This window comes from Saccostrea cucullata, unplaced genomic scaffold (assembly GCF_032062105.1).
Source record: "Saccostrea cucullata isolate Sc308-1 unplaced genomic scaffold, CSIRO_AGI_Scuc_v1 ctg607, whole genome shotgun sequence".
NCBI lineage: Eukaryota > Metazoa > Mollusca > Bivalvia > Ostreida > Ostreidae > Saccostrea > Saccostrea cuccullata.
Genome location: NW_026933462.1, coordinates 331,904 through 356,503, shown reverse-complemented (window position 1 = coordinate 356,503; position 24,600 = coordinate 331,904). Strand labels below are relative to the sequence as shown.

At 33.8% G+C, this 24,600-nt stretch overlaps 1 protein-coding gene across 2 annotated transcripts in view; it reads left to right on the top strand.

Moving 5' to 3' along the window:
* The first annotated feature begins 1,881 nt into the window (after positions 1 to 1,881).
* The window catches only part of LOC134238409 (uncharacterized), a 31,990-nt gene continuing 9,271 nt past the window's right edge, over positions 1,882 to 24,600 (top strand). For both annotated transcript variants that reach the window (XM_062720536.1, XM_062720535.1), the window contains exons 1-10: positions 1,882 to 1,965; positions 10,186 to 10,478; positions 18,232 to 18,450; positions 18,649 to 18,870; positions 19,003 to 19,203; positions 19,502 to 19,723; positions 20,749 to 21,192; positions 22,197 to 22,427; positions 22,541 to 22,759; positions 23,113 to 24,090. In XM_062720536.1, coding sequence (XP_062576520.1) covers positions 1,958 to 1,965; positions 10,186 to 10,478; positions 18,232 to 18,450; positions 18,649 to 18,870; positions 19,003 to 19,203; positions 19,502 to 19,723; positions 20,749 to 21,192; positions 22,197 to 22,427; positions 22,541 to 22,759; positions 23,113 to 24,090 — 3,037 coding nt within the window. In that variant the 5' untranslated portion in view covers positions 1,882 to 1,957. The remainder of the gene's footprint in view (positions 1,966 to 10,185; positions 10,479 to 18,231; positions 18,451 to 18,648; positions 18,871 to 19,002; positions 19,204 to 19,501; positions 19,724 to 20,748; positions 21,193 to 22,196; positions 22,428 to 22,540; positions 22,760 to 23,112; positions 24,091 to 24,600) is intronic.

Sequence of the window (24,600 nt, the reverse complement as noted above, 5' to 3'; positions counted from 1 at the left end):
AGTTACCTTCTTGGTATATACACTGTTGAGCTCCTCCACAGAGAAAAGAAGACGACAGAGAAAAGCGTCAATTTGTCATTTTATTCTTTGGCAGATGCATGTTTTAAACCAACATTAAATATTTACATCGTCAGACGATGAGATTTAGATGAGACGTCAACAAGAAGTACAAGTACACACGATTATTATTCACTTAAGATGATGAACGTTAGAGTCAACAAAAGTGAAAAAAATGTATTTGAGTTCTTTATGTACTTATATATACATTTGAGACAGATATTCGAGTTTTTGTAACTAAAATAATTATCATTCACTTTGGTTCATTTTTATACAGTCCAAGTAGAGCAGGTATTTTATAAGGCTTTTGTACCGGTAGATAGTATTGTTGCCGTGTGATTAATTATTCGTGATTGATAATCGATGCTGACCTTCACAAGAAACACGTCAGGTTTGATGAAGTTATTAGCTCTCTCACCGTATGTTTATATAATGGAGAGACTTTGGTTATATTTGCAATTTGATCGCCCGCGTGACGCAGTGATTAGAGCGTCTGCACAAGAGTCGATCCTTTCGTCGCGGGTTCGAATCCCAATGTGGGACGTGGAGACCAGTCCTTCAGATGAGACCCTACAAACCGAAGTCATACCGCATTATATGCTGGCATGTAAAAAGATCTCTCACTGTTCAATGGCCCTGAGTGCCGAGTAAAGGTCAAAATCTGCAGCTCCTCACCAGGAAATGGTTGCATCTCCATATGAGTGTAAAATACTCGAGAGGGACGTTGCATTAAACAACCTACAATCAATCATATTGTTTTGAATTTTATTTTAAGTCATATATATTAAAAATTAAAACATAAGTAGGTTCCTGCAAAAGTAATTGTTGTTTGTTATAGTGATATGTTTATATCATACGGGTGCCGACCATAAAAGGTTATATGTATAACTTTTTCAATATTACTTCAAAAGTATTGAATCCCAAATTTTAAAATCCTGACCCCCTAGGGGTAAGGTGGAGGCCACAATAAGTATTGCAAGGGGGATATCTAATGAAGAATAGCAGCGCCTAAGTTACCCAGTTGAGGTCTTATCGGCCTTTTGTTATTTTCCTTTTAGAATAAATTATTTTTATTTTATTTATATTATATCTTATATTTGATATTCTTTTAATTAAGAAAAATGTAATAATATCTTAAAGCTTTATGTCAATTGATAAATGTTGTATATGTATTTATTTATTATACAAGCATGAAGTACTTATGTAACTATGTTTTCTGTACATTTTGAAAACCTATTACATATATTAAACGGAAAAAAAAACTTTATAGCATTCACTCTGAATATGTATTAACTTCAACTTCCAGATTTTGATTCCATTCATTGATTGGTTTATTGATGCCTTCTTCAACCTATCTGTGCACGGGTTTATATCGAGTCAGGAGGATAAAATAATAGACAATTTCATAGATCTCTGTAGGATTCTGAGGCATATCCTTTATGCATTCAAAATCCTGCAAGACCTATAAATAACAGTCACGTCCATTTCACACATAAACACAACGAACAGACAACAAAAACAATGAAGTAAAGTAGACATATAAAGTAAGTTAATCAGGTATATAATGATCGGGACACCACCAAAAAACTGACAAACACATATAGGCAGTCGTGCTTCTTTTGACAGAGTCGATAAATGATATGGTAGACTAATTATTTCTATGTCGAATGGCAAATAAGAGAAAAGATATGACACGAACATTGCAATAATATGACAACACATCATAACGAATCATTGAGGCGTGAAGTTCTGTAGGCCGGGTTCTAACTCACAAAAAACTTTCAGGGAACAAGAGGGAGAGGAAGATTCGGGGGATCTTTATGGTTTTGTTCCACTGCAGGGAAAAAAACTCAATGTCTGATTTCAGTTAGGATTTTTAATTCATTGGTCACAAACATAAATGTACAGGTATGTAATTTATTTAGTTTCACTATTCAAAATTTTCAAACTTTTAGTTTCTGAACTTATTTTAATGAAATGAGTATATTTTCTCTCATAACATAAAATAACTAAAGACCAATCACAAAAATCAAAAATATCGAAATAAAACACTTCCCATTTAAAACATGCATTGACTAAAACTTAAGGTTTTTTTGCGCCCTCCATCGATATAAAATATTATCGTTAAATTTCAAAATTTAACATTAATTCAAAAGATATGAATATTCAACCCTCATTTGAACCGCCGTATATTTAAGTCACGCTGATCCTCATTTGTGAAAAAACTTTAAAATTTCAAACATACAATATAAATACGCCCTAATTTTTTTTTTTAACTCGATACTTTGTATTTCATGTTTCAAAGAGATGTTATAAAATTGAATTTTAAAAAAATTCCTTTCCTTATAATTAATGCCACAAACTTCTAAATAAGTCTGCTTGTCTGCATGCTTTATTTTTATATAATAAACATGCCACTAATGGTAAAAGACGAGTAAAAGGAAAGCAATTTAATGAATGAGTATCAATCATCCTGAGAACCTAACTTGTGGTCAAAGATATGGCAATAATTAACTTTTTGTTCCCTGGTTAGAAAAAGTCCAGTTTGCTGTTAATACATAATAATTTTATCATAAGGATATCAAAATTATATAATTTAAAATTAAAAAATAAAGGCAGAGCGAACAGGAAAGGTTCCCAGAAAACAGCAGGGCTGGGATTAGGAATTGGAGAGGAGGACGTCATACGCGTCGATGGCCGTTCGTACAAAGATGATTTAAAAACTAAAAAAATGATTATAATGGAAAAGTCCATGTTTTGCGGTGGCCGGAAAACCCAAAATATTTGTCGGATCAAAAACTAAAACAGGAGGTGCACAATGGCAATATAATAAAGATGAAAACCTCAGTGGTTTAAGAGGAGTTGAGGATAAGAGATGGTCAATATTCCACCTACATGTCACGAGAAAGAGATGATTGTATTGACTATTAGCATTTAGCGAAATGTTTACTTCAAATGTGATGTTGATAAAAATATAGCATCAACTTACATGTATTTTTCCGTAGACCGCCTCATTTTAAAGATTGCCTCGGCTTTAAAATATGTTAGTTTTGAAGACATAAATACTATATGCAGGTGATAATTGTATATTGATATATGATCAGGGAGGTTGGGGACATCACAGATTTCATCAAGTTTAAGTTGTTACAGTTTTCCACCAATGTCTTTTCTTTGTAATACATCCAAAATAACAATAGAATACTTTTGACTTTTATAATTGACTTTTTGTTGAAATGATTTATTTAATTATTACATAACTTGCGGTCCAACAAATTCTTGTGCTTCAAGTGCGTCTTTGACATCAATTATCATTTTATATTACCTACAGTGCCGACTAATTGAAAAGTTATGGTATTTTTTGGACAGCTAAGTCAAGTAAAACATGACATCCGACACTTCTAATAATCACCCCAGCAGCAAGTGTCACGTGACATTTTCATCACCTTAGTGGCACCGCACTTGTCTTCCATGAACTTTTGTACGGTCACTTTGCACTAGGGAGAGAGTGTCGTGTAATATTTGCATAACGATAAGTGTGCTATATTTATTGATGAGAGCGCATTGTAACACGAGTTTTATGGACGTTTTGTCAATGCTTTTACATATCTTCGAGTGATGTATTACATGCACGCACAATCCAACCACCTTTACCCATATAACATCAAAACCGCGACCTCACACACTTCAGTCAATGGACAACCTCCAGTCCCAAGTGTGGGTGATAATTAGAGAGTTCACATGAATTCACCTGCATGTTTGTCTTACCTTTCTAAGGCATGAATTTCATCAATATCAAGCCGCAGGAAAATTTTTCACCATCTTCGGACCATAAAGATGTAATCTCTCTATACAAGATATTAACGTTCGTATTGTAATATAAAATCTTTGTATAATATTCCCCCCGTTTCTGCTACCAAAAAAGAATACCAAAGGTTCTTTCATACGAGTAAAAAAAATCATAAAAATTGATGAATTATAGCGCACTCTTTACAAAGACATTTAACAGGATTAACGCGCCTCTTGTAAATTTAAAAGCTTTACTCCCAAGAGTTAATTACAAAAGTCTCTGGTTAATAATTAGTAAAGATATTTGCAAACCTCAACTTAATTACTCAAGTCAATGTCACAGGTGCATGCAATTAACAATAAATAATACAAGCAAAACATTGTAGTAAGGATAACCTTGCATTTTATGTAGCCAATAGTAGTCAAGTATCTAGATTTGTATGCACGAATTTAAATTATATACAGAATTCATTTAGGTTGTTTTTATTCGATAAATAAAACAGTGCAAATGCTTATTTATATATAATAAATGTACACAAAAATACAAAAGACTGTGGCAGTGCATTTTTATTACACTTATAGATAACCGGAGTGCGCAAAGCTTCTTTACTTAATCCTTGTTCTTTCCTAATTTTCTCTGATTTTTTTTAACCAACATAAAGATCTATATTTGAAATGAAATATTTTATCGCTAAAACCTAATTATTATCAGCATTCAAAAGTCTGTGTAAAATATAATGCGTTAATCGCAGAAAGAATTTGAAAATACGAATATTAAGATGTGCACATTTGTCATGCTATGAAACATATATGAATCGGTAACAATCTTACGAATCGTGCTAAAATTCTGGCACGTAGGCGCCTCATTAAGTCAACAAATAACATTTTCGACTGGCGTGCCTTGTGGAGAAGTATGCCATTTTATGAGGTCAAAGTTCACTTTTCCCACCTAATTAACAATAAGTAACGGACTTCTAATGAAGGTGAGCTCTGACAATTGAAGGTACGATAATAATAACCAAACAATAAATAATGTAGTTTATATAATGCTGAAGACTTGGATCACTTGTTGTTATACATCTCTTTCAATTTTACCTTTTAATTTTACAATTAATTATTGATTATTGCTCATAGAATGTATTTTCATACTAAAAACAATATATTGCAATTGATTATTTGAGGAAAATTTTCATACTTACTATAATTATATAATTATATATAAAAAGGATAAAATAAATAGTTTCTGTTTAACAAATTTATATTCCGTGAAACAAATCACCTATACTATTGTAACAGTAAAATGTTTAATTCAATTACTACAAAGCACATTTACATTTTTTTATACATTATATAAACAGCTAGAGGTACTGTGAGCAATGTGCTCACTAAATGATACCCCCGCCTCCCATATGAATATAATGACAGTGTCCATGTTTTGCCATGGGAAACCCTAAATATGTGTCGGAACAAAATGTAAAATAGGAGGTGCACAATGTCAATATGTAGTAAAGATTCGGTGAAAGTTTCATCAAATTTCATTAAGTGGTATGAGAGGAGTTGCGGGTAAGAGATGGGTACCCCAAAGTGTAACAGACGGACGGACGGACATACTTGTATCGATATACTCTCGCGGTTTTCAACCGGGGGGGGGGGTATAAAAAACTGAACAGGAAATTAAGAAAAAAAATCATCGTTAATACTATTCAATTACAGAAAGCTGATCCTCGACTACACAGTGTTTCAGATTTGTGAGAATATTATGGTAAGAGACTTTGATTTTAGTATGGGTGTCTCGGTTTCAGTCCGTCAGGCGCGTCGAAAATCGAGCCCAGAGGATCAGTATTAATTGCCTTATTGTAATGACCAGTATCTTAATTCCTATAACGTAAAGGTTTGTATGCGGTGAATATATTCAAATAACTCCCTATTGCACTTCCCAGCTTAGTTAGTAAGTAAGTAATTCATTATAGTGACATGTGTATTGTTACAGTAATACAATATATTTTACAACAATAAGCTTAATTTCTTGCACCCGGCCCAAAGGACCTATATGTCACTGCTTATATTTTAACAAATTATATATATATAAAGACACATAATGAAGATAAATGATATTAGAATGTTTTCTTTGTGAAGTTCTGACGAACTTTAAAAGCATCAAATATAAAGTTTGCAGAATGTCCGAGAAATTTACATAAAATATCTGAAAAGAAAGTACTATAGTATCATCGCTCACTCCTCCATGGCACCTGATCCCACCTCTGATGTTTCGGAGGTACGTGTTTGCTCTGCTCCAATTTTGTATTGTTTTATGGACTTTGATATTGAATACTGTTCGTTATCTCCATATCCTTCCATCTAAAGACAGATTTGATAAATTTTTAAATCCTACTTTACGAAAGCAGTCTATCCTTTTAATTTCATATAAATTGCAGTGAAATAAAAAATGTTTTTCATGTTCAATTTCATTATTATTACAAAACTGGCAAATTCCTTGAGAGATTTATAAGTCCATTTCATTAATTTTTGCCTTATTGTTTAATGATTTTAATTAAGCTGCATGGTGATAAGTTTGTGTATATATCCGGCATATTCAGAGAATCAAATAGTAATTTAGTTTTTGAAGTTCAATTCGTTCATTATTTTGGTCACTATCCCAAAGGAATATTTTAAGGTTTTTCTTGTAATGCGGAATCGCAATATATTCGAAATAACTTCTCCTTGGATTGCAATCAATGATGTGAATCTGTATTCCCCGATGCACCATCTCTGTACAATAATAATTTGTGGTTCCCCAAACATTGAGATATAACTTTTCGAACGTTTCGAGATTTTGACTGCATTTCTTGTAAAATCGGTAAAGTAAACAGTTAGTAAACATAGATCATGTGAGAACTGAGGGAGGCAGATCGGTTTTTTGAGGGGACAGGGGGTTCAAAGAAAGACGCAATTTCTTTTTTGGTTTCATTTCCAATAGCGACACTTCGGTACGTCTAATTTATGGACCCTTCATTTCTGCTCTTATGCACATGCCATGAAATTTTATTACATAAGGGGCGTGCATTGTCGGTATACATATACCATTCCATGCATTTTTAAGGCTTTTTTAATTGTCATTGAAGTTTAACAATTAAACCGCTGATGATCGCAAAACTCAACATAAAGTACATATGCTCTACGTCACTACGGAAAAGTTTATGTAAAATGGTTTAAATTTACTTGTATCTTGAAAGCCAAACATTAGGGTTACGTTTAAACTTAAAATAACCCGTCTTAAGAAGTCTGGTATTTCGGATTGGATCATTTCAGCAACATTGATCGACGTGAAAGCTGGGAAATCGATTTTTGTTGCACTTCGTTATTTCAAATATAGAAAATATTCTAGAAAAAATTGAACTGATGAATGAAGAAAGAAATGGATAGATGCCTCACATATAAAAATGAACTATTTACGCACAATCACTGTATTGCCACTTCGAACGGCGCATACAAGTTTTTTTAGTGTTTTACAGTTATTAACCAGTCTGCGGGTGCAATCACTGATGATACTGCCACCTCTGATGTTTCGGGTCGTAATACAAACTTAATAAATTGTTTTAAATTTGAGATGCTTTACAGTTTCAAAACTTCAAGTAAAAAAACTTCACTAATTTAATCAAGTAAGCGGGTCCTGAAGACATCAAGGCTCTTAGATGATGCTATATGTCAGTGGGTAGAGCGTTCCTATCCCTGATGGTCCAGGGGTAGAAGTATTCCTTCCGAACTTGAGTGTTACTAGATGATACTTGGATTAAGAAATGTAAGAGTCTTGACAGTGACACTAGTTTATCCGATGTTTCAATTTTGACTAGGCCATTTCGGATTTTATACAAAAGGATTAACCTGGTTCTCTTTCTATGATCCTCCAGAGTTTGTCAGTGAAGGGTGTCCAGCATATCTGTGACCGACGAGGTGTTGTGATATCGGTTGGTCACATATCTGGCTGTCCTGCAATGGTATTTTTAGCTTTCTTGCAGATAGTGAACATTTGATGTTTGTTGCCTGTCTGACTGTTGCTGGAACTGTACACGACTTATTTTTATTTTCAAAATTAAAATCAGCAAACGACACAAATATAAATCAGTAAACGATAATGTATGTATGATGTAAGGCGAAACTTATAAAACTTTTGATTGGTTCTTTACATTGCAGTCATATGCACGAAGCACCAAATGAAATGTTACATTTTTAAACTGTTTAATTTTTTCACTTAAAACATTTTATTGTTACTTTTCAATAATAAATAGAGTTTTTTTTTTATTTATTATCAAAATTTGTTTGCGAGATCGATGATGATGATTTGAAAAGATTGAAAAACAGATCCATAATGAAAGATTAATGAGTATACATGTACATTGCATGAATAATAACAGGCTGACCTTAGATATAACCCCAAAAACATCTCATTGAAAGCATTTTTTTTTAAATACTATCTAAAAAATGGCGTCTTACTTGTCAACATGTCGCCATATGTTTTGTGTGTATAAAATTGCTTGTAACAATCACGAAACATATTAATTATTTTGATTATTTACATAATTTTTCGTATTTTAAACTTGGGCGCTGTCTTTTGAAACGCTTGCAGTTGACACTTTGAGAACTTTTTAAAAATTAATTAATACTTTCCCATGTATGCAACAAATGTAAAAAATTTCAAATTTTCATTAACTTTTTTTCGGGCTCTAATTTTAGTAAGTAAACTTAATTCAAAAGGCAGGCGTTTTCAAAGTCTTTTTTTTTTAAATCCTATCTAGAAGGGAGTTGTCACCGCCTGATGAACTCCTAGACACCTTATCATTCATCAGAACTTTTTTTTGTGATATACAAGTATAATTATTAACAATTTAAGAATACTAGACCCTGAAATAAATTCCTTTTTAATATTCATTGTGGCAATATGATGAATTTATTACAAATAGTATGCAAAAAAAGAAGAAAGTAAAGCAGTAGTCCTAACTTTTTAGCACAGAATGTGTTGGCAATTTAAAAGGTTCTAGAGTTTACTCTTTGTTTTGGTTTTTGTTGTAAAAATCATTGCTCATTTTTTTGTTCAAAACAAATCTTCTAAACTCGAATGCTGAGAAAATTGAGAGTTACCACGTGGTTTCCATTATATTCAAATTTCATTTTTTGTTTTATATCAATCATGTTTCAATTATACCATGACTGAGAATAGTCTTATGTTGATGACTTCTTTAGAAATAATAAACAACACAAAAGAAACAGAAACTAGAATTCTGTTTTTCTCATAAATATTTCTAAAGGTCTTGGAATAGTTCATGGACATTAAATATCAAGTTTTAGGATTCATCCATCAAATGTGTGAATCAACAAAGAACAAGGATTCTAGAAGTGTCAGATTAATACCATACTTGATTATATTTGCCCAAATGTCCATTTCATTTAGAAAACGCCCACAACTTATTACTAGTATTATAACCTCTAAACTTTTGGTTCCTTCCACCATCAATATGTATTCCACATTTCATGCAAAATGAAAAGACGAAGAGCAAAGTAAAATGTACATTGCACTTACACATGTATTCTTTACTGATGAAGCAGTGATGACTTTATTTTGCACCTTTAACTTATTTTAAATAGAATGTTTTAATGCATTAAGTGCTTTGCAAGATACCTTTACGGAAAATAATTGAATAAAAGCCTAAAATATCTCCCATGCTCTCCAAATGCGGGGCTTTCTGTAAAATATCGTACAGTCCATGGGTAACTTGGATAATGGAGAAGGCCAAGGATTATTTTTTGATCTTAGAGAGAGAGAGAGACCGGTAATCAGATGGACTTGGGCGTGTTCCTGGAAGTGCTACTTGTTACCAATTAATTCCATTTTCACGCCTCATTAATAAATTAACATCTAACTCATTCCTTCGGTAATGAATGATGGCTATTTGACAAAACAATGTAAACATTGAATTCTAAATAAGTAACAACAAAATGTTAATATACCTATCAAAGCTCCGTGATTGAATTTTTGTTCCAGGCATAGTCCTTCTGTTCGATATCGGGCGAACCAACTGCGAACCAAGTTCTGTCATGCGTGAACTAAGTAGCCTATAGGACCGTTACGAAATTGTTTTTGCATAATTTATATTTCTATATAAATATCAGACTTGTCTGTTACATGTTTTCTAAACTTAAAGTACGTGAAATCCAGAAGTTAAATTGAAATCCAACTGACTTTTTTTTTAAAAAACGTGAAAAAACACGGGTCAATGACTGCAATGCGAAGTCTTCAGTGTTAATTTTGTTTTAATTTTGTGTTTTTCTTTTTTAAATATATTACAGGATGCCTATAAATCGGTTCCTACAGACTTTGTGTTATATTAGTGTATTAACAATAGGATTATCGTCAGCTAAATTAAAAAGAGGATATTACCCTGGCTTGATTGACTTTTGTTCCAATGAAGAAGTTTACGTAGGAATACCTTGGAACTGCAATGGCTATCTTCATTGTCAAAATGCCAACGGATTAAAAATGCCTTTCTGGATAGACTGTCCTGCTACACTTTATTATAACTACGACAGCAAAACGTGTACATGGCCCCAAAACAGCCTCCAACCATGCCAGAGAACTCAGGGTGAGTTGATTTGTCGTATCCTCATATTCTTACGTCAATACATGTATTTATGTTATTAATCTTCAGTACTATAATTTAATCTTCGGTACTTATATTCCGTCTTCAGTATTTTTATATTCAAAGTTTGATTACTTATGAATTTACTTCAGTATATATTCCTTTTATCAGTTTTTATATCTTCAACTTGCAATCATCTCAAGTACTTTGTAATCAAATTCCATCTTCAGTATTTATATGTATTGTCCAACCTTCTGAAATTGCTTCTTTTCATTACTTATACAGTGTATTCTATCTCCAGAATTTCTATTCAAATTATCAGTACTTGTATTCCTATTCAATACATTTTGTTTGCTGACTTCTTGGAGATCAATCACAGGGGCCATAATCCAAAATTTTTTTTTTAATTTATTCATCTTAGTCTCACTATTACAATTGGAATGTGATATTGAGATCGAAAGTGAGTTGGATAGCCCGTATGGCGCATTGGCAGTCATAGGACGTCGGCTCTATAGAGTCACGTAAGGAATTGATCCCTACCTTACGGGTTCTAATCCCACTCGGGGACGTGGAGACTGGTCCTTCGGGTGAGACCGTATAAACCGAGGTCCCGTGTCGCAGTCTGGCACTAAAAAGATCCCTCACTGCTCAATGGCCCTGATCGCCGAATGTAGGTCAAATTTGCAGCTCTCCAGTCGCAAGTGGTGGTGTCTTTAAATGAGTAAAAAATTCTCGAGGTGGACGTTCAACAACAAACAAAATATACATGTATATAATATTATCAAAATAACTGGCGATATGAGATGTTCTTCAAAACAATGTTCCAAAAAAATCTATGAAGATTTTAATTATTTTTCTGTCTTGAACTTCTAATAAGACTCTTTCATACCAAACTCTTAAAAATCAACTGCCCATAGTATGTACGTCAAGAAATATTCTGTTATTTCTTCAGCATTTAGAACATGGGGTAATTCAGGTTACAAATCTAATAAATGTCGAGATTTTGGAACTTTTCATTGGTATTTATGTAAAGAGGATGCACGTAGTTTGTCGCCTGTCATAACGAACATCTTGTGAAGTCTAGTTTCAAATAAAAGTCCTTCTCGCTACTAATGGCATTCGGCACAGTAAAATATATGTTGCATAGAATTTCTTTAAATGAACTTAAATGTCATAGTAAGCTCTAAAAACTTCAAGGAAATTAGAAAGCAGACTGGTGCTTGGGGCAAACTTATACACTTTTGACCGCAATGCATAAATTGCCATGCGCTTTAACAAATAATGCAACTTCAAAATTTAAGATAAACATATAGGAAAAGTATGCTGTGTAAAATTTTTACGTATTAAAGGAGTCAATCGGATATATGAATCGAAATGAAAAATTTTGATATGTTAGTGTGTGTGTGTGGGTGGGGGTGGGGGGGGGGGTTAGAAATAATTAACAATTAACTTACTTTTTTTTTTCTCCTTTACATCTGAAACAAAGGCGCCTTTATATTCATTAATTATATCTCGTTTTGTCCTAGTATTGCAAAACATAAAATATAAGATAAAGAAATGGAGTACACTAAAGATCATTAACTAATTTAGGAAGAAATAGCATTTTTAAAGAGCAATCATGACGTTATACGCTGACACAACATATAAAAATGAGTCCATTTCACAGGGTGTGTCTGTTTTCCTTGACAAAAGAAATTATTAATGCTAAGATGTATATCTTTTATTATTGCAATAACACGTATTTTTATTTGACTGTTGTCCTATCTTAATTAAAGAAGTACATGACATGCCTTTATTTATAATTACCAATTCATCAATACATTCATCTTTTTTTCTGGTTTGTAAGTTGTTATGACGTACCAGCTAACCCATGACTTATGAAGGCAATTTGGTCGCTTATACTACTTAACAAATTAAAACTTCATTATATGTAAATCTCTGACCCTAGCAAGTTCTTTTTAATTTATTATGACGGGCCATATCTCTCACGTGTAAACAAGCAGAAACAATGAGACAGCACTCGTTTTTCATTTCTCAAAAAGAGATATTCCTTTACATAAGATTTCAAATGGTACACAGTATTTAGTTCCTCCTACGTCTTTCATTTTTTAATGCCTTGGTGTCCTTCTGAATTAATTCACTATCATCTAAATACCATATACAGAAGATGGAATACAGTATAAAAGTCGCCAAGTTTCAATAAGTAGAAAATTCATCAGGGTTATTAGGGGGCTGTAATAGGTCCCATTCCCAATGGTAAATAGTATGTGTTTTCCCGTATTTCTTAAAAGAAAATTCCAAAAGAGAATCGAACCAAACAAAATCATGGTACAAAAATTGTCAGTATATCAGGCATGGTGTTTAAATAAATTAAAAGGCATGCTCCAAACACTGAGCGACTAAATGCAGAATAAGTCAATAAATACCCTGCAAATGAAAAAAAAACAACAACTCCTATTTGAATTTATTTAAAATAAATAAAATATGAATTATGATATTTCCCCCGATTTCAACCAAATGTAGTTATTTTTCTCAAATGGAAAGACTCGGGTACTTTTAAAACCTTTAAAAAAACTTGCGTATACATGTACATCCATATACCAAACTTGATGTAACTCTGTACAGCCTACAGCAATAAGTAGCCAAACTACATGTAACTATTCTGTACAACTTAAAGCAGCGAGTGATTAAATGAACTATTCCGTAGCTTAAAGCAGTGGATGATCAAACTAGCTACTCTGTACAACTTAAAGCAGTCAGTGATCAAGCTAACTACTAGTATTCTGTACAGCTTAAAGCAGTAATTGATCACACTAACTATTCTGTACAGCTGACATGTATATCTGTACATGATGCTCAAACTATCTATTCTATACAACTTAAGGTAGGTCCGTACTTTAAGAATTTTCTGTCAAACTGATAATTTTTCAATTTGAATACCTTGAATAAGTCTTAAACTAACTAAAACACCCATAAAAGGCATATCTTTGCAGGTTAATTTTCATACAACAGGTCTCAGAGCACATACCTCTAAAAACTCAACAGCCAAAATTGAACATAAAAAAGTGTCATATCATATTTCTCTTAGTTATGCACCAAATCACATCAAATTTATGTTAAAACTTATGAAGATCAAAAATATTCATTTGCCAAGAGAATATTTGAAATCTTTACTGCAAAACATTAACAAATTGATGTTGAGTCTGTCCATGTCTTTCAGGAAAAAATCTCAAAATATCTTTATTTTTTATAATTCTCAAAATTCAAACTGTTTAGATGCCATTTTTTCTTTAAAATTATTAAGAATTATATCTAATGTTAACAAAAACACATACTTTATTATGGTTGACCAGAGAATTTTTAACAAACTATTCTTTGTAGAGTTTAAACCAATGGGTGCTCTAACTAATTCTTTGTACAGCTTAGACCAATAAGTGCTCTCTTTTGAAGACGTATACCCCCAATTTTGGAATATCAATTTTTTCAATTATTCATTGCAAAATTTTTAAAAAGTAAAAATTAAATGGATGGTATAGGCTCTAAATCAATAAAAATAGATCTTAAGTTAGTTTGTTTTAAAAAAATTTGAAAAAAAGTTTAGGTCCATAAAGGCAATTACGGTAAGAATTTTGTGTCTGTGTTCGTACCAAATGACATATAGATCCTATGGACAGAGTGCAAAGTGTTAATTTCCATAAATAATGTATATATTAAATGCTTTGTATGCACAATGACACTATAATAAACAAATATATACTTGCTAAATTATTTTCAATCACCCAAAAAGATTTTATATCAACAGACAAGTGAGAATCAGAATTTTATATTGATGTGTAAAATTAGAACCGGATCCGTAAAAGTGTGGGCCTTCCTTAAAGCAGTGATTGAACGAACTAACTATTCGGTAGCTTAAACCAGTAACTGAGCAAACTAACTATTCTATTCAGTCACAGCTTATATCTGTACATGCTCAAACTATCTATTATATACAGCTTAAGCAGTGATTGATTGAACAAACTAACTATTCTGTAGCGTAAAGCAGTAAGTGAGCAAACTAATTTTCTAGTAGTGAGTGTTCAAACTAATTATAACTATTCTGTACAGTTTAAACCAATGAGTGCTCTAACTAATTCTTTGTACAGCTTAGACCAATAAGTGCTCTAACTAATTCTTTGTACAGTTTAAACCAATGAGTGCTCTAACTAATTCTTTGTACAGCTTAGACCAATAAGTGCTCTAACTAATTCTTTGAACCAATGAGTGCTCTAACTATCCTTTGTACAGCTTAGACCAATAAGTGTTCTAACTAATTTTTTGTACAGCTTACACCAATTAATGCTCTAATTCTTTGTACATTTTAAACCAATGAATGCTCTAACTAATTCTTTGTACAGCTTAGACCAATAAGTGCTCTAACTAATTCTTTGTACAGTTTAAACCAATGAGTGCTCTAACTATTCTTTGTACAGCTTAGACCAATAAGTGTTCTAACTAATTTTTGTACAGTTTAAAGTTTTAAACCAATGAGTGCTCTAACTAATTCTTTGAACAGTTTAGACCAATGAGTGCTCTTACTAATTCTTTTTACAGCTTACACCAATGAGTGATCTAACTAACCGAGTCTCGACTCGATCCATCACCACGGTTAAAATATGTCCCCATGTACTTTAAAGTTGCAGTTTATCAAATCAGAGCAGATGCGCTCCTCCGCATGATTCATAGAGTTGCAATTTATATATCTAAATAGCTTTTTTCAACGCTTGTAAATCATATTCATGCAATTATATAAAAAATGTTTACACGCTTTAAATTTATCGAGATCCGACATGTTGACGTTCGAAAGTCTCTGAACTGTTCATAGTATACACTGTACATTAGCTTGGTTCCCTGTCTCATTAAAGCCAAAGCAGTTGCAGCTGACAACACAGAGCATAAAAGGAACGTTAACAGAAAACTAGACTAAATGTGTACAACATAAGAGTAATCGTTCCATGCTTATTGCCCCTTACCAATATATTGAGATCAAGTCGGGGCAATTTCGTTTTAAAATGAAAATTATTTTATTTATATAAACATGTGTGTATATTTATTCAACTGTTGCTACATGTAACAGCAAAACATTATCATATACATGTACAAGTAACCGTGTTTTTTTTTTTTGGTTGTTTTTGTTGTTGTTGTTTTTTTTTTTTTTTTGTTTTGTTTTTTTGTTTTTTGTTTTTTGTTTTTTTTTTTTTTTTTTTTTTTTTTTTTTTTTTTTTTTTTTACATTTAAACGATTTTTTCTATTTTTGATTAATTTATTCCGCGACTAACTTGCCAGGAAGTAGAATTACATCAGAATTTCCTATGTAGTGATAGGTGTATCAGTAATTTAACACATGTTATACACAAGAAAGGACTGAAATGAAAGGTTTCGTGACAAAAATTATTCAATAAACGTCAATTTTTGTGATGTATGCATTTCATTCCAATTATCAAATTCTTAAAGACAGTGGATGCTTTATTTGACGGTGATATTCTGAAGAAGAAATAAATTATCTACAGATAATTAAATGATCCCAGTGTAAATTTGGTTTGTTAGATCAAAAACAATAAAATTAGAGCTCAATACAATTCTTTATCAAAATTACAAGGCTGTCAAAGATTAAGAAAAAATGGGATTGACGAACTTGATTGATTTGTGAAACATATACGATTTGGGGTTTTTTATGATTGATTATAATTTCTATTTGTCAATTTAAAATCATTTTTTTCAGCCTATATTTATGAATACGAATGTCTGTCGCATATCATTTTTAACTTGATAAAAGAAATGACGGGGCCTATAGTTCAACTGGTACAAGAAGTGCTTTGTTTTTAAACGAGTCCAAGAAAAAAACCAAAGGACGGTGAATGAATGTATCTGTTCTCCTTCAAAAATACAGAGGCCAGCCCTTTTTTCGAGATATCATTTGAAAGATCTTGGAATTCTACACTTTTTTGTTCTATGTGTTTTAACAAAATATTTCCAGGTAAAAAGATATCGTAGAAAAGGTGTTAGAAATTTTGAAATTCGCGATATGACATTTTTCGGGCCACAGCGAGCGCCGACGTGCGGCACTTCCGACAAAAATGAAATACTTTTTGCAAATTTATAGACTTAGGTCTATCATGCCTGAAAGTTTCATGTTTCTATCAAGAGCCATGTTTTAGAACGTATGCGGAGAACATGGCCCTTCAAAAATCATAAAATCGAGAATATTTCCGAACCGGAAGTGACGTCATCAATAAGGAAAAAATGTATGTTACATAAGTCCTAAAAGTTTCATTTCGTTTATGGAACATAATAACTTGTATATTTAAAGAATGGGTGGTAATATGTACTCAGTATTTAAGCTAGAGGTTAAGAAAAAAAATAAGTTCAGTGTATATGCAACCCGAAACCTTGGGCTCTGTTAAATAATTACCGGTGTCTACCGGATGCTATTAGTTTTAAGTAATCATTTAATGCATGTCGTTCAGTTTTGTTGATATTCTGTTTTTCCGGGTTCATTTTTCCCTTAAGATGTAGAGTTTTCCTTTGACAAATTATCACCAATTGTTTTAAAACATGGAAATATCACACTTTCAAAAAAGCAATGTCTTGCTAGATTATTCACCACTGACAATAATACAACATACATGTAGTTTAATATACTAACAGTAGGTAAAAGTAGATATGCGCCAACACCAATAAAATCCCAAATATTCTATTCAAACTTTGAACAATTATTTGGATGGCCACCTTAAAAAATCCCCAATTTACCTCATCATCTATATTATCTATATCGATCCGGAAGTCATTTAAATAAACAGACCTGATAACTATTGTAAATTATTTGTTTATCAATGATGATTTTAATTATGACACAAAAAAAAATTTATTATCGTCAATTATCATGAACATTTCCTGTAACTTACATTATGCTTCATTCTTCCCAGGTGAATATGAATTTTAATTAGCCATTTAAATCACTCTGAATATGTAAAAATCTATAAGACATTTCGTCGTTCCAATCCTATTATTCAATTAGTTTGGATCTAGCCTTCATCTAACCTTTTCCAATTGATATTTGTAAATATTAAATTAAGGATTAGAGCAAGTAGGCATACTTAGAGGCTTTTGACAAAACAAAATATTATGTTACATCTTGTTTCAAATTAAGATGCATTCTGAAATGTTTAACAAATTTTGACCTCCTGCCTAAATGGGACAGAATAGCCAGTCTTGGTTAAAATCCTGAAATTTATTGTCCAGAAGAATAAAGAAGAAAAGAATTTTTTATCGTAAATTATTTCCAGTTTGGAATAATATAACCCAAAAGGTCTTTAGAGCTCATTTTGACGGGGGATCCAAATCTGATTAATGCTAAATATGGTTATATACATGTAAGCTTGATCAGTTTGTGCTCACTAAGAACAAAAATTGAGTGAAAAAGAGAACGCATTTATGAAGGTTTGACTTTCCACTTCACTATGTCTTGTCAGAACCTAGTATCGTTCACAATGTCTGCAGTAAATTCAGAAATAATGAAGAATGTATCGCTTCATTTTAAAGTATACAAACGTCTTGTTTTATCCCTTCCCCAAGTTACATACATGTAACATTTATTTCCTTGCTTGTAAATCAAAAGTCTTGTTCTCCATCTTCTCTCAATTGAAAAATCATGAACTTGTTCATGTATTCAGTTCTCGACAATCTGCACTTTTTTCCACACTTTTACATTTTTTTTCAGACGTTGTGAGGAGCTTCTGTCCAAACCATCCAACTGTGCAGGTACTACACCCGGAAAGCTGCGCTCAGTACTACGACTGCAGCAACATGAACAACCTCCCAAATCAGCCTGCCTATCTTAATGAGTGTCCTTACCCGAAACTCTTTAACGCCGAGACCCTCAGGTGTGACGACTACGCCTCGGTAGATTGCGGGGAAAGGACAGAACCTCTCTCTCCTTGTGAGTTATTTGTATAAAATATTGGATATTGCTTAAAATTTTCTGAAAATTGGTTTATTTTGTGGCGAAGACGTTTCGAACTTCTTACACAAGATTCAACATTTTTTAATTGTGGTCTTTATCCCCACCAATTATTTTATCACATCCCCTTTGAATTACTTACGGGAAAACATCAAGTCTTAATTTAAATTTTTGAAGGTGATTACGTCAGACATCAGTGTTCCGGTCCGGACTGCACGCCGTGTACTGATCTGATACCCGGATGTGAAGGCGTCCCAAATGGTCCCACATCATACCAGGGGAGACTACTCACAAAGTTTTACCTAACGTGCCGTAACAACAAGACCCAAAAAATCGAAATTTGTCGAGACGGAGTCTTTGATCCGGTACTGGGGAGGTGCACTCGAGACGTCGATCCACGTAAGTTCATGTTCAAAACGTCATTACTTATAAGACCAAGTCACAAACATGCCTAAACGCATGCTTGTATTGATATAACACATTTTGAGATATTTTTTTCCGTTGTTGGTAACTTTTCTTTTAATTTTCTAGGGGCCGTAGACATCTTGTGCACCACCAATCCAAATGCAAGAATGGAACACCCGGGCATCTGTTCCAAGTTTTTTGACTGTCGAGACAGGAAGCGAATGATCAAAGAATGTCCTTATCCAAGATTGTATTCCCCAACTAAACAGGCGTGTCTAGACTTCAAAGAAGTTGACTGCAACGGCAGGGTTGAATATAAGGCACCGTGTAAGAATCTAAAAACCCATTTGAGCAAATTTGAGTGATCAATTGTTTTTTTTTTTAAATATAAGGCACCATGTAAGAATTTAAAACTCATTTGAGCACAATTTGAGTGCTCAATTATATATTTTTTAAGCAAGAATTTTTTTACAGTTTACTTTTTTTGGAAACTTACAAAACAATAACAATCATTGCACACACAAGTGAAGATAAGAATGGTTTCATACAGTTATTTTCCTTAACACGATTCATACCTTTTGAAATTATGAATAATTCAATTTATTAAACTGGCATAACGTTACAGGTGACTATGAGCAATACCAGTGTTCTGGACCGGATTGTCCGGTTTGTGAACTAGAAAACCCAAGCTGTGAAGGACTTCCGGACGGCAAGAACGCCTTCCTGGGTAGAGAGCAGACTCCGTGGTATATTGAATGCGAGGGGGAAAGAACTATCAATAGATTAACATGTCCCGGAAACAATAACTTTGACCCTGTCAACAGGCGATGTTTAGGACAAGACATCAGTAAGACTTTGTTGTTGTACTTTGCAAGCATCCATGTGATTCGGTTAATGTTTATTTATACCTATTTTGTTATTAAAAAAATTTCCAAAGAAATATATTTAATATATCTATAATTACAAAAATTCTGTATCCATTCTATTTCGCAAAATATGCGGCTAATGTGCTCTTTCTCATGGAAAATAATGACAAACATTTCAAATTTTTTCCCAATGAAATTAATTCTCTATTCTGCTTTGGTCCGACGTTTATTTTCCAAACATCCAGTCTAAATTTTCCCATCGATCCAAACTTATTATTGTACAAAATCTCATCCTCTGATCTTAAATTCTGTTAAATCAGAAACTGGCCATGGTTTACTCGCTTCTGTGAAGCTTTTATATTTAAGTGCATTGATAATCATCAATTTCTAGCAAAGAAGAAAATATTTTACACTTGTTATCGCCACGAAAGCGGACCAAATATTTTTTTTTTGTATTTATTTGCAAAATTAAAATTTAGCACCAGCTCGCTCAATTAGGACCATTACACGCTTAGTCTGGACTTTCAGTAAGGCGTGGCATTCTCGACGTTACCGAATTAGCTTCGGAAATTTACACAGTTTCCCTTCACTGTTGAAATATACATATGATAGAAATGCGGCCGAATGTCAACTGGTATAGTAAATAGCCAATTAAAAGTTCTCTCACGGCACAGAGGTGTGGCATAAGTCGTCTCATCGTTGTCAACAACAATTTTAAGTTTCTGATGTTAATAATTTCTTAACCAATGAGAATCTACTAGTATTCGCCGTTACGTATAGCGCCGAGAATGCCACGCCCACTGAAAGTCCAAACTCAGGAGAAAATCGTCCTATCTGTCAGTATTTCACTTGCAAGACCGAATGAATATTGCAGGAAGTAGCCGCAGGTTTGCGGAAATAGAATCGATCTAAACATTTCTTTCGACGAAAAAGTTTCATTAACCCTACATTTTAAACATGTTGCATTCGAAAAGCTATTTATGATAATGAATAAATCTTTCCTGAGGACCAACCTTGTTCCCAGAAAAGGCGCCTTACGATCCAGAGGAGATAGCCAGGCAAGCTATTAATGGCATTCCACCGATGATTGACGTTAACCGGTCTAGGCCTCCACCCCCTAACGTTCCTGACCCCGTCAACACCCGGTCCTCCATGAATATTAACAATATCGTGGGCACCAACAGCATCAACAACAACAACCTGCGACCCGACTTCCCCCGAGCTCTGTCGACGATGAACGATGTATGTCGCGGGAACGAGGGTCTGCTTCTGATGGATCCGAACAACTGTGCCAGGTACTACAACTGCTCTCGGTATGCTGTTCAGTACGAAGGATTCGAACCTAACCAGGACGAGTGTCCCTATCCTCAGCTGTTCTCGCCAGAGAGTGGATTCTGTGAGGATTTCCTGGACGTTAACTGTAAAGGCCGATTTGTTCCGAAAGCTCCCTGTAAGTACCAAGAATTCTAGAAAAAAAATTCTTTCATATTTTCAGTATCTTGATACATGTACATCATTATTATTAAAACATTGCTGTGACGTCATGCCTTTGTTCTTGCAGTCTAAAAAATTACCTGTAGCCGTCCGATAATAATAATTACCAGTCTGATAATGTATTATCGGACGGCAATGATAACAAAATCGGACGGTATTTAAAAAACAAAAAAGAAGAGTGAAATTAAGGTTAAATTTCTCCAGAAACCCCAATAAAAATGTTAAGAAAAATAATTCAGGGAAAGCAAACGCAAGGAGTTTAAGTTGCTACAAAATAGCAAATCCATGAAAAAAAAAATCCGAGTTTAAACATTCCACAACATTAATACTTTTCACTGTTTAAAAGAATTTTTGATACAGCACTTTGAATAAGCGAATCTAAATCCATTTGTGAAAAAGAGTCTGCAAATCTCCTTATTATATGTTTGTTCCCCGATGGCCACACTTTTAAAACCTGAGAATATTTCCATTATCTAAACTAAAACTTCAGGGTAAAAATCCGCATTTTTACTTACTTTGGTGATGGTTATAACATCACCCGAAATTATGTCAGTATCAATGTCAATTTATGCACATCATATATATAAATGCCCCCCCCCCCAAAAAAAAAATCTTTCACCTACGGACCGCTGTCCTGCTAAACTAAACGACTGCCATTGAATGAATGAAATGAAACAACAGTTCACTCACTTTTTTACTGTCTCATTTCTTTTGTCTACTTATTAGACGGGTAGAAAACAATGGGTACCTGAACTCCCATTGTGTTATTATCGGACTCCTCCAGGTAACTTTTGGACATTTAAATTGCAATGTTTTAAGTAAGATATATGCCTCATACTATTCTATATGTAAAATTATCAGACAGTTTTCGGCCCTAACGGGCCTCAAACAGTCTGATAATTTTACATATAGAACAGTATTCGGCATATATCCATTACTTCGATTGATTATCCAATTCAGGCCAGTACTTAAATTCCCAAAGATTTTGTGAAGGACCGATGTGTGCCTTGCCCTGTGATGAAAGGTCGCCATCTTGTGAGGGCATGAGAGATGGAAACAATACATTTATTGGAAGAGAGTTATCGCCCTTCTATATCACTTGTTTTAAAGAAAGAACCATATCGGTTGGAATTTGTCGATACGGTGTTTACGACCCAAATCTTCGAATCTGCACCACAGAACTCGATCCTTGTAAGTACAGTATATTATTTTAATCCTTCTTAAGTTTTACTTAGATATTTTATTCATAATCCTTAATAAATAAATACACGGAAATATTTGTAAACTTTCTATCTAAAATGCAGATTCTGTGGATACTTTCTGTAAAAAGCGACCAACAAGAGTGTTTCCCCACATCGCAAACTGTGCCAGGTATTACAACTGCAGTTCCATGTCGAAGGATCCCGTCCTTGGTCGGTACTTACGCGAATGTCCATACCCCGAGTTATTTAACATTGAAAGCCTGAGCTGTGTTCAGCGTGAGGCTGCTAACTGCAGGTGGCGCTACGAACCGAGGGACCCATGTAAGCCATATTTAATATTTTGTGCTATACTTGTAGAGTAAACAGTATCTTGTTTAAAAAACTATTAAAATTCATTTTATAATATTACTAGGATAAATTAATACTTTAACGTACAGTATAATTAACGTGTTTAATTAATACAAAAATCTGCATGTTCCATTTAACTCATATTAGCAAAATTTCATACTTTCACCTTCATACACAGAACGGCATTTTGTCGATTCCGGTCAATACATATGTAGAATTCTTTGGGTTTGAATGCGGCACATGTAGCATTTTTTGTACTCAACTGTATATTTTAATCAATAGATTTCTTTTATTAACAAAACATGTGAAAATATTGACCATTATAGGCGAATGGAAGAAAAACCAGTATTGTGAAGATCCAAACTGCGTTCCATGCGCAGTACGCTATAACGGCTGTCGTCAGAAGCCGGATGGAAACCACGCTGTTCCAAACAATAACTTCGAATACTTAGAATGCCAGAACGGGAATGTGCTGAGTCTCCGATCTTGTGCACCAAACACCTACGACCCAATCAATGCCGAATGCAGCATGCCTGAATACAACTGCAAAAATCTTCCTGACGGGAGGAACCCAATGCCTGGAAACGAAATGGGTTATATACTCTGCCAGAAAGGAATTTACGCCGGGAAAGACTCGTGTTCTCCAAACTTTTACGATCCCGTCAACAGAATTTGCAGACCACGGGCAGATACCATCTCCTGTGAAGGGCTGGGAGATGGAATTCACCCTATGCCAAAGTCCAATACTGACTTCTTCCGTTGCGAAGGAAACGTGATGGTGGAGCCCGGCTCCTGTAGCCCAGACTATTTTGACCCTGTATTGAGGAAATGCACGGCCACCTTGGCTAACAGAAACGTCCCGAGAGAAGCTGAATCAAGAACTGGTCTTTTACCGGATGGAGGATTACCCAATATACCGATACCTCCGTCAGGGTTTAGGCCAACAACCAGAGTTCCTCCCGTTCTACGAAGAGATCCACCACCTAGCGAGTTGGATTGTACCGGCAAACTTGACGGGTTTAATCCCATTCCAGGATCTGCAACCGAGTTCTATATCTGTAATAACGATAGATTCATAGGTTATGACACGTGTAAACCATACATCTTTGATTTCGAACAGCGGAGCTGTGCTGTTGCCCCCTGTATGGGAATGCCGAACGGCCCCACGGCTATACCAGGAAATAACGTATTTTTCATTGTGTGTGAAAATAATAAGATGTCGCAGCTTCGATCGTGTTCCCCATTGGTGTTTGATCCCATAAGTCAAAGGTGTGTCGATGAAAGGACTTCACAGTTCAACCCATGTAAGAAACTTTTCTGGAGCGATAGCTAGCTTTTGGAACACTGCATAAAATGGTATTTGGATACTTGAAAGGCTGACCAAATGCAAAATGTATATCTGCACTCGCACCTGTGGCGTAAACAAAAGCACCTTTATAGCATTAGCTGGTACATGGTTAATTCTTAACAAAACAATTATCGTCTATGCAAGCATATGAGGAAGATAGTTTAACACTGCTGTTTATTATGATGATACTTATAACTACCCTGGTCACATGATAATTCGGTTAATTGGCAAAGTCACGGGAATTATCACGTGATTACAGAAAAGTCATCACCATCATACTCAACAGGTTAATAGACAATTCTCCATGTTTTTACATTTACCAAGAATTTGTTGTGTCCGTCTTCCTTTTTCCGAACCTTAGATTTTTTTTTATCTTAATTCACATATTAACCGTAACAGTATTGGTAAATGTAAATACAGTTGTATTTGCGTTTGATTTCATTATAATAAAATATGTGAACTGCAT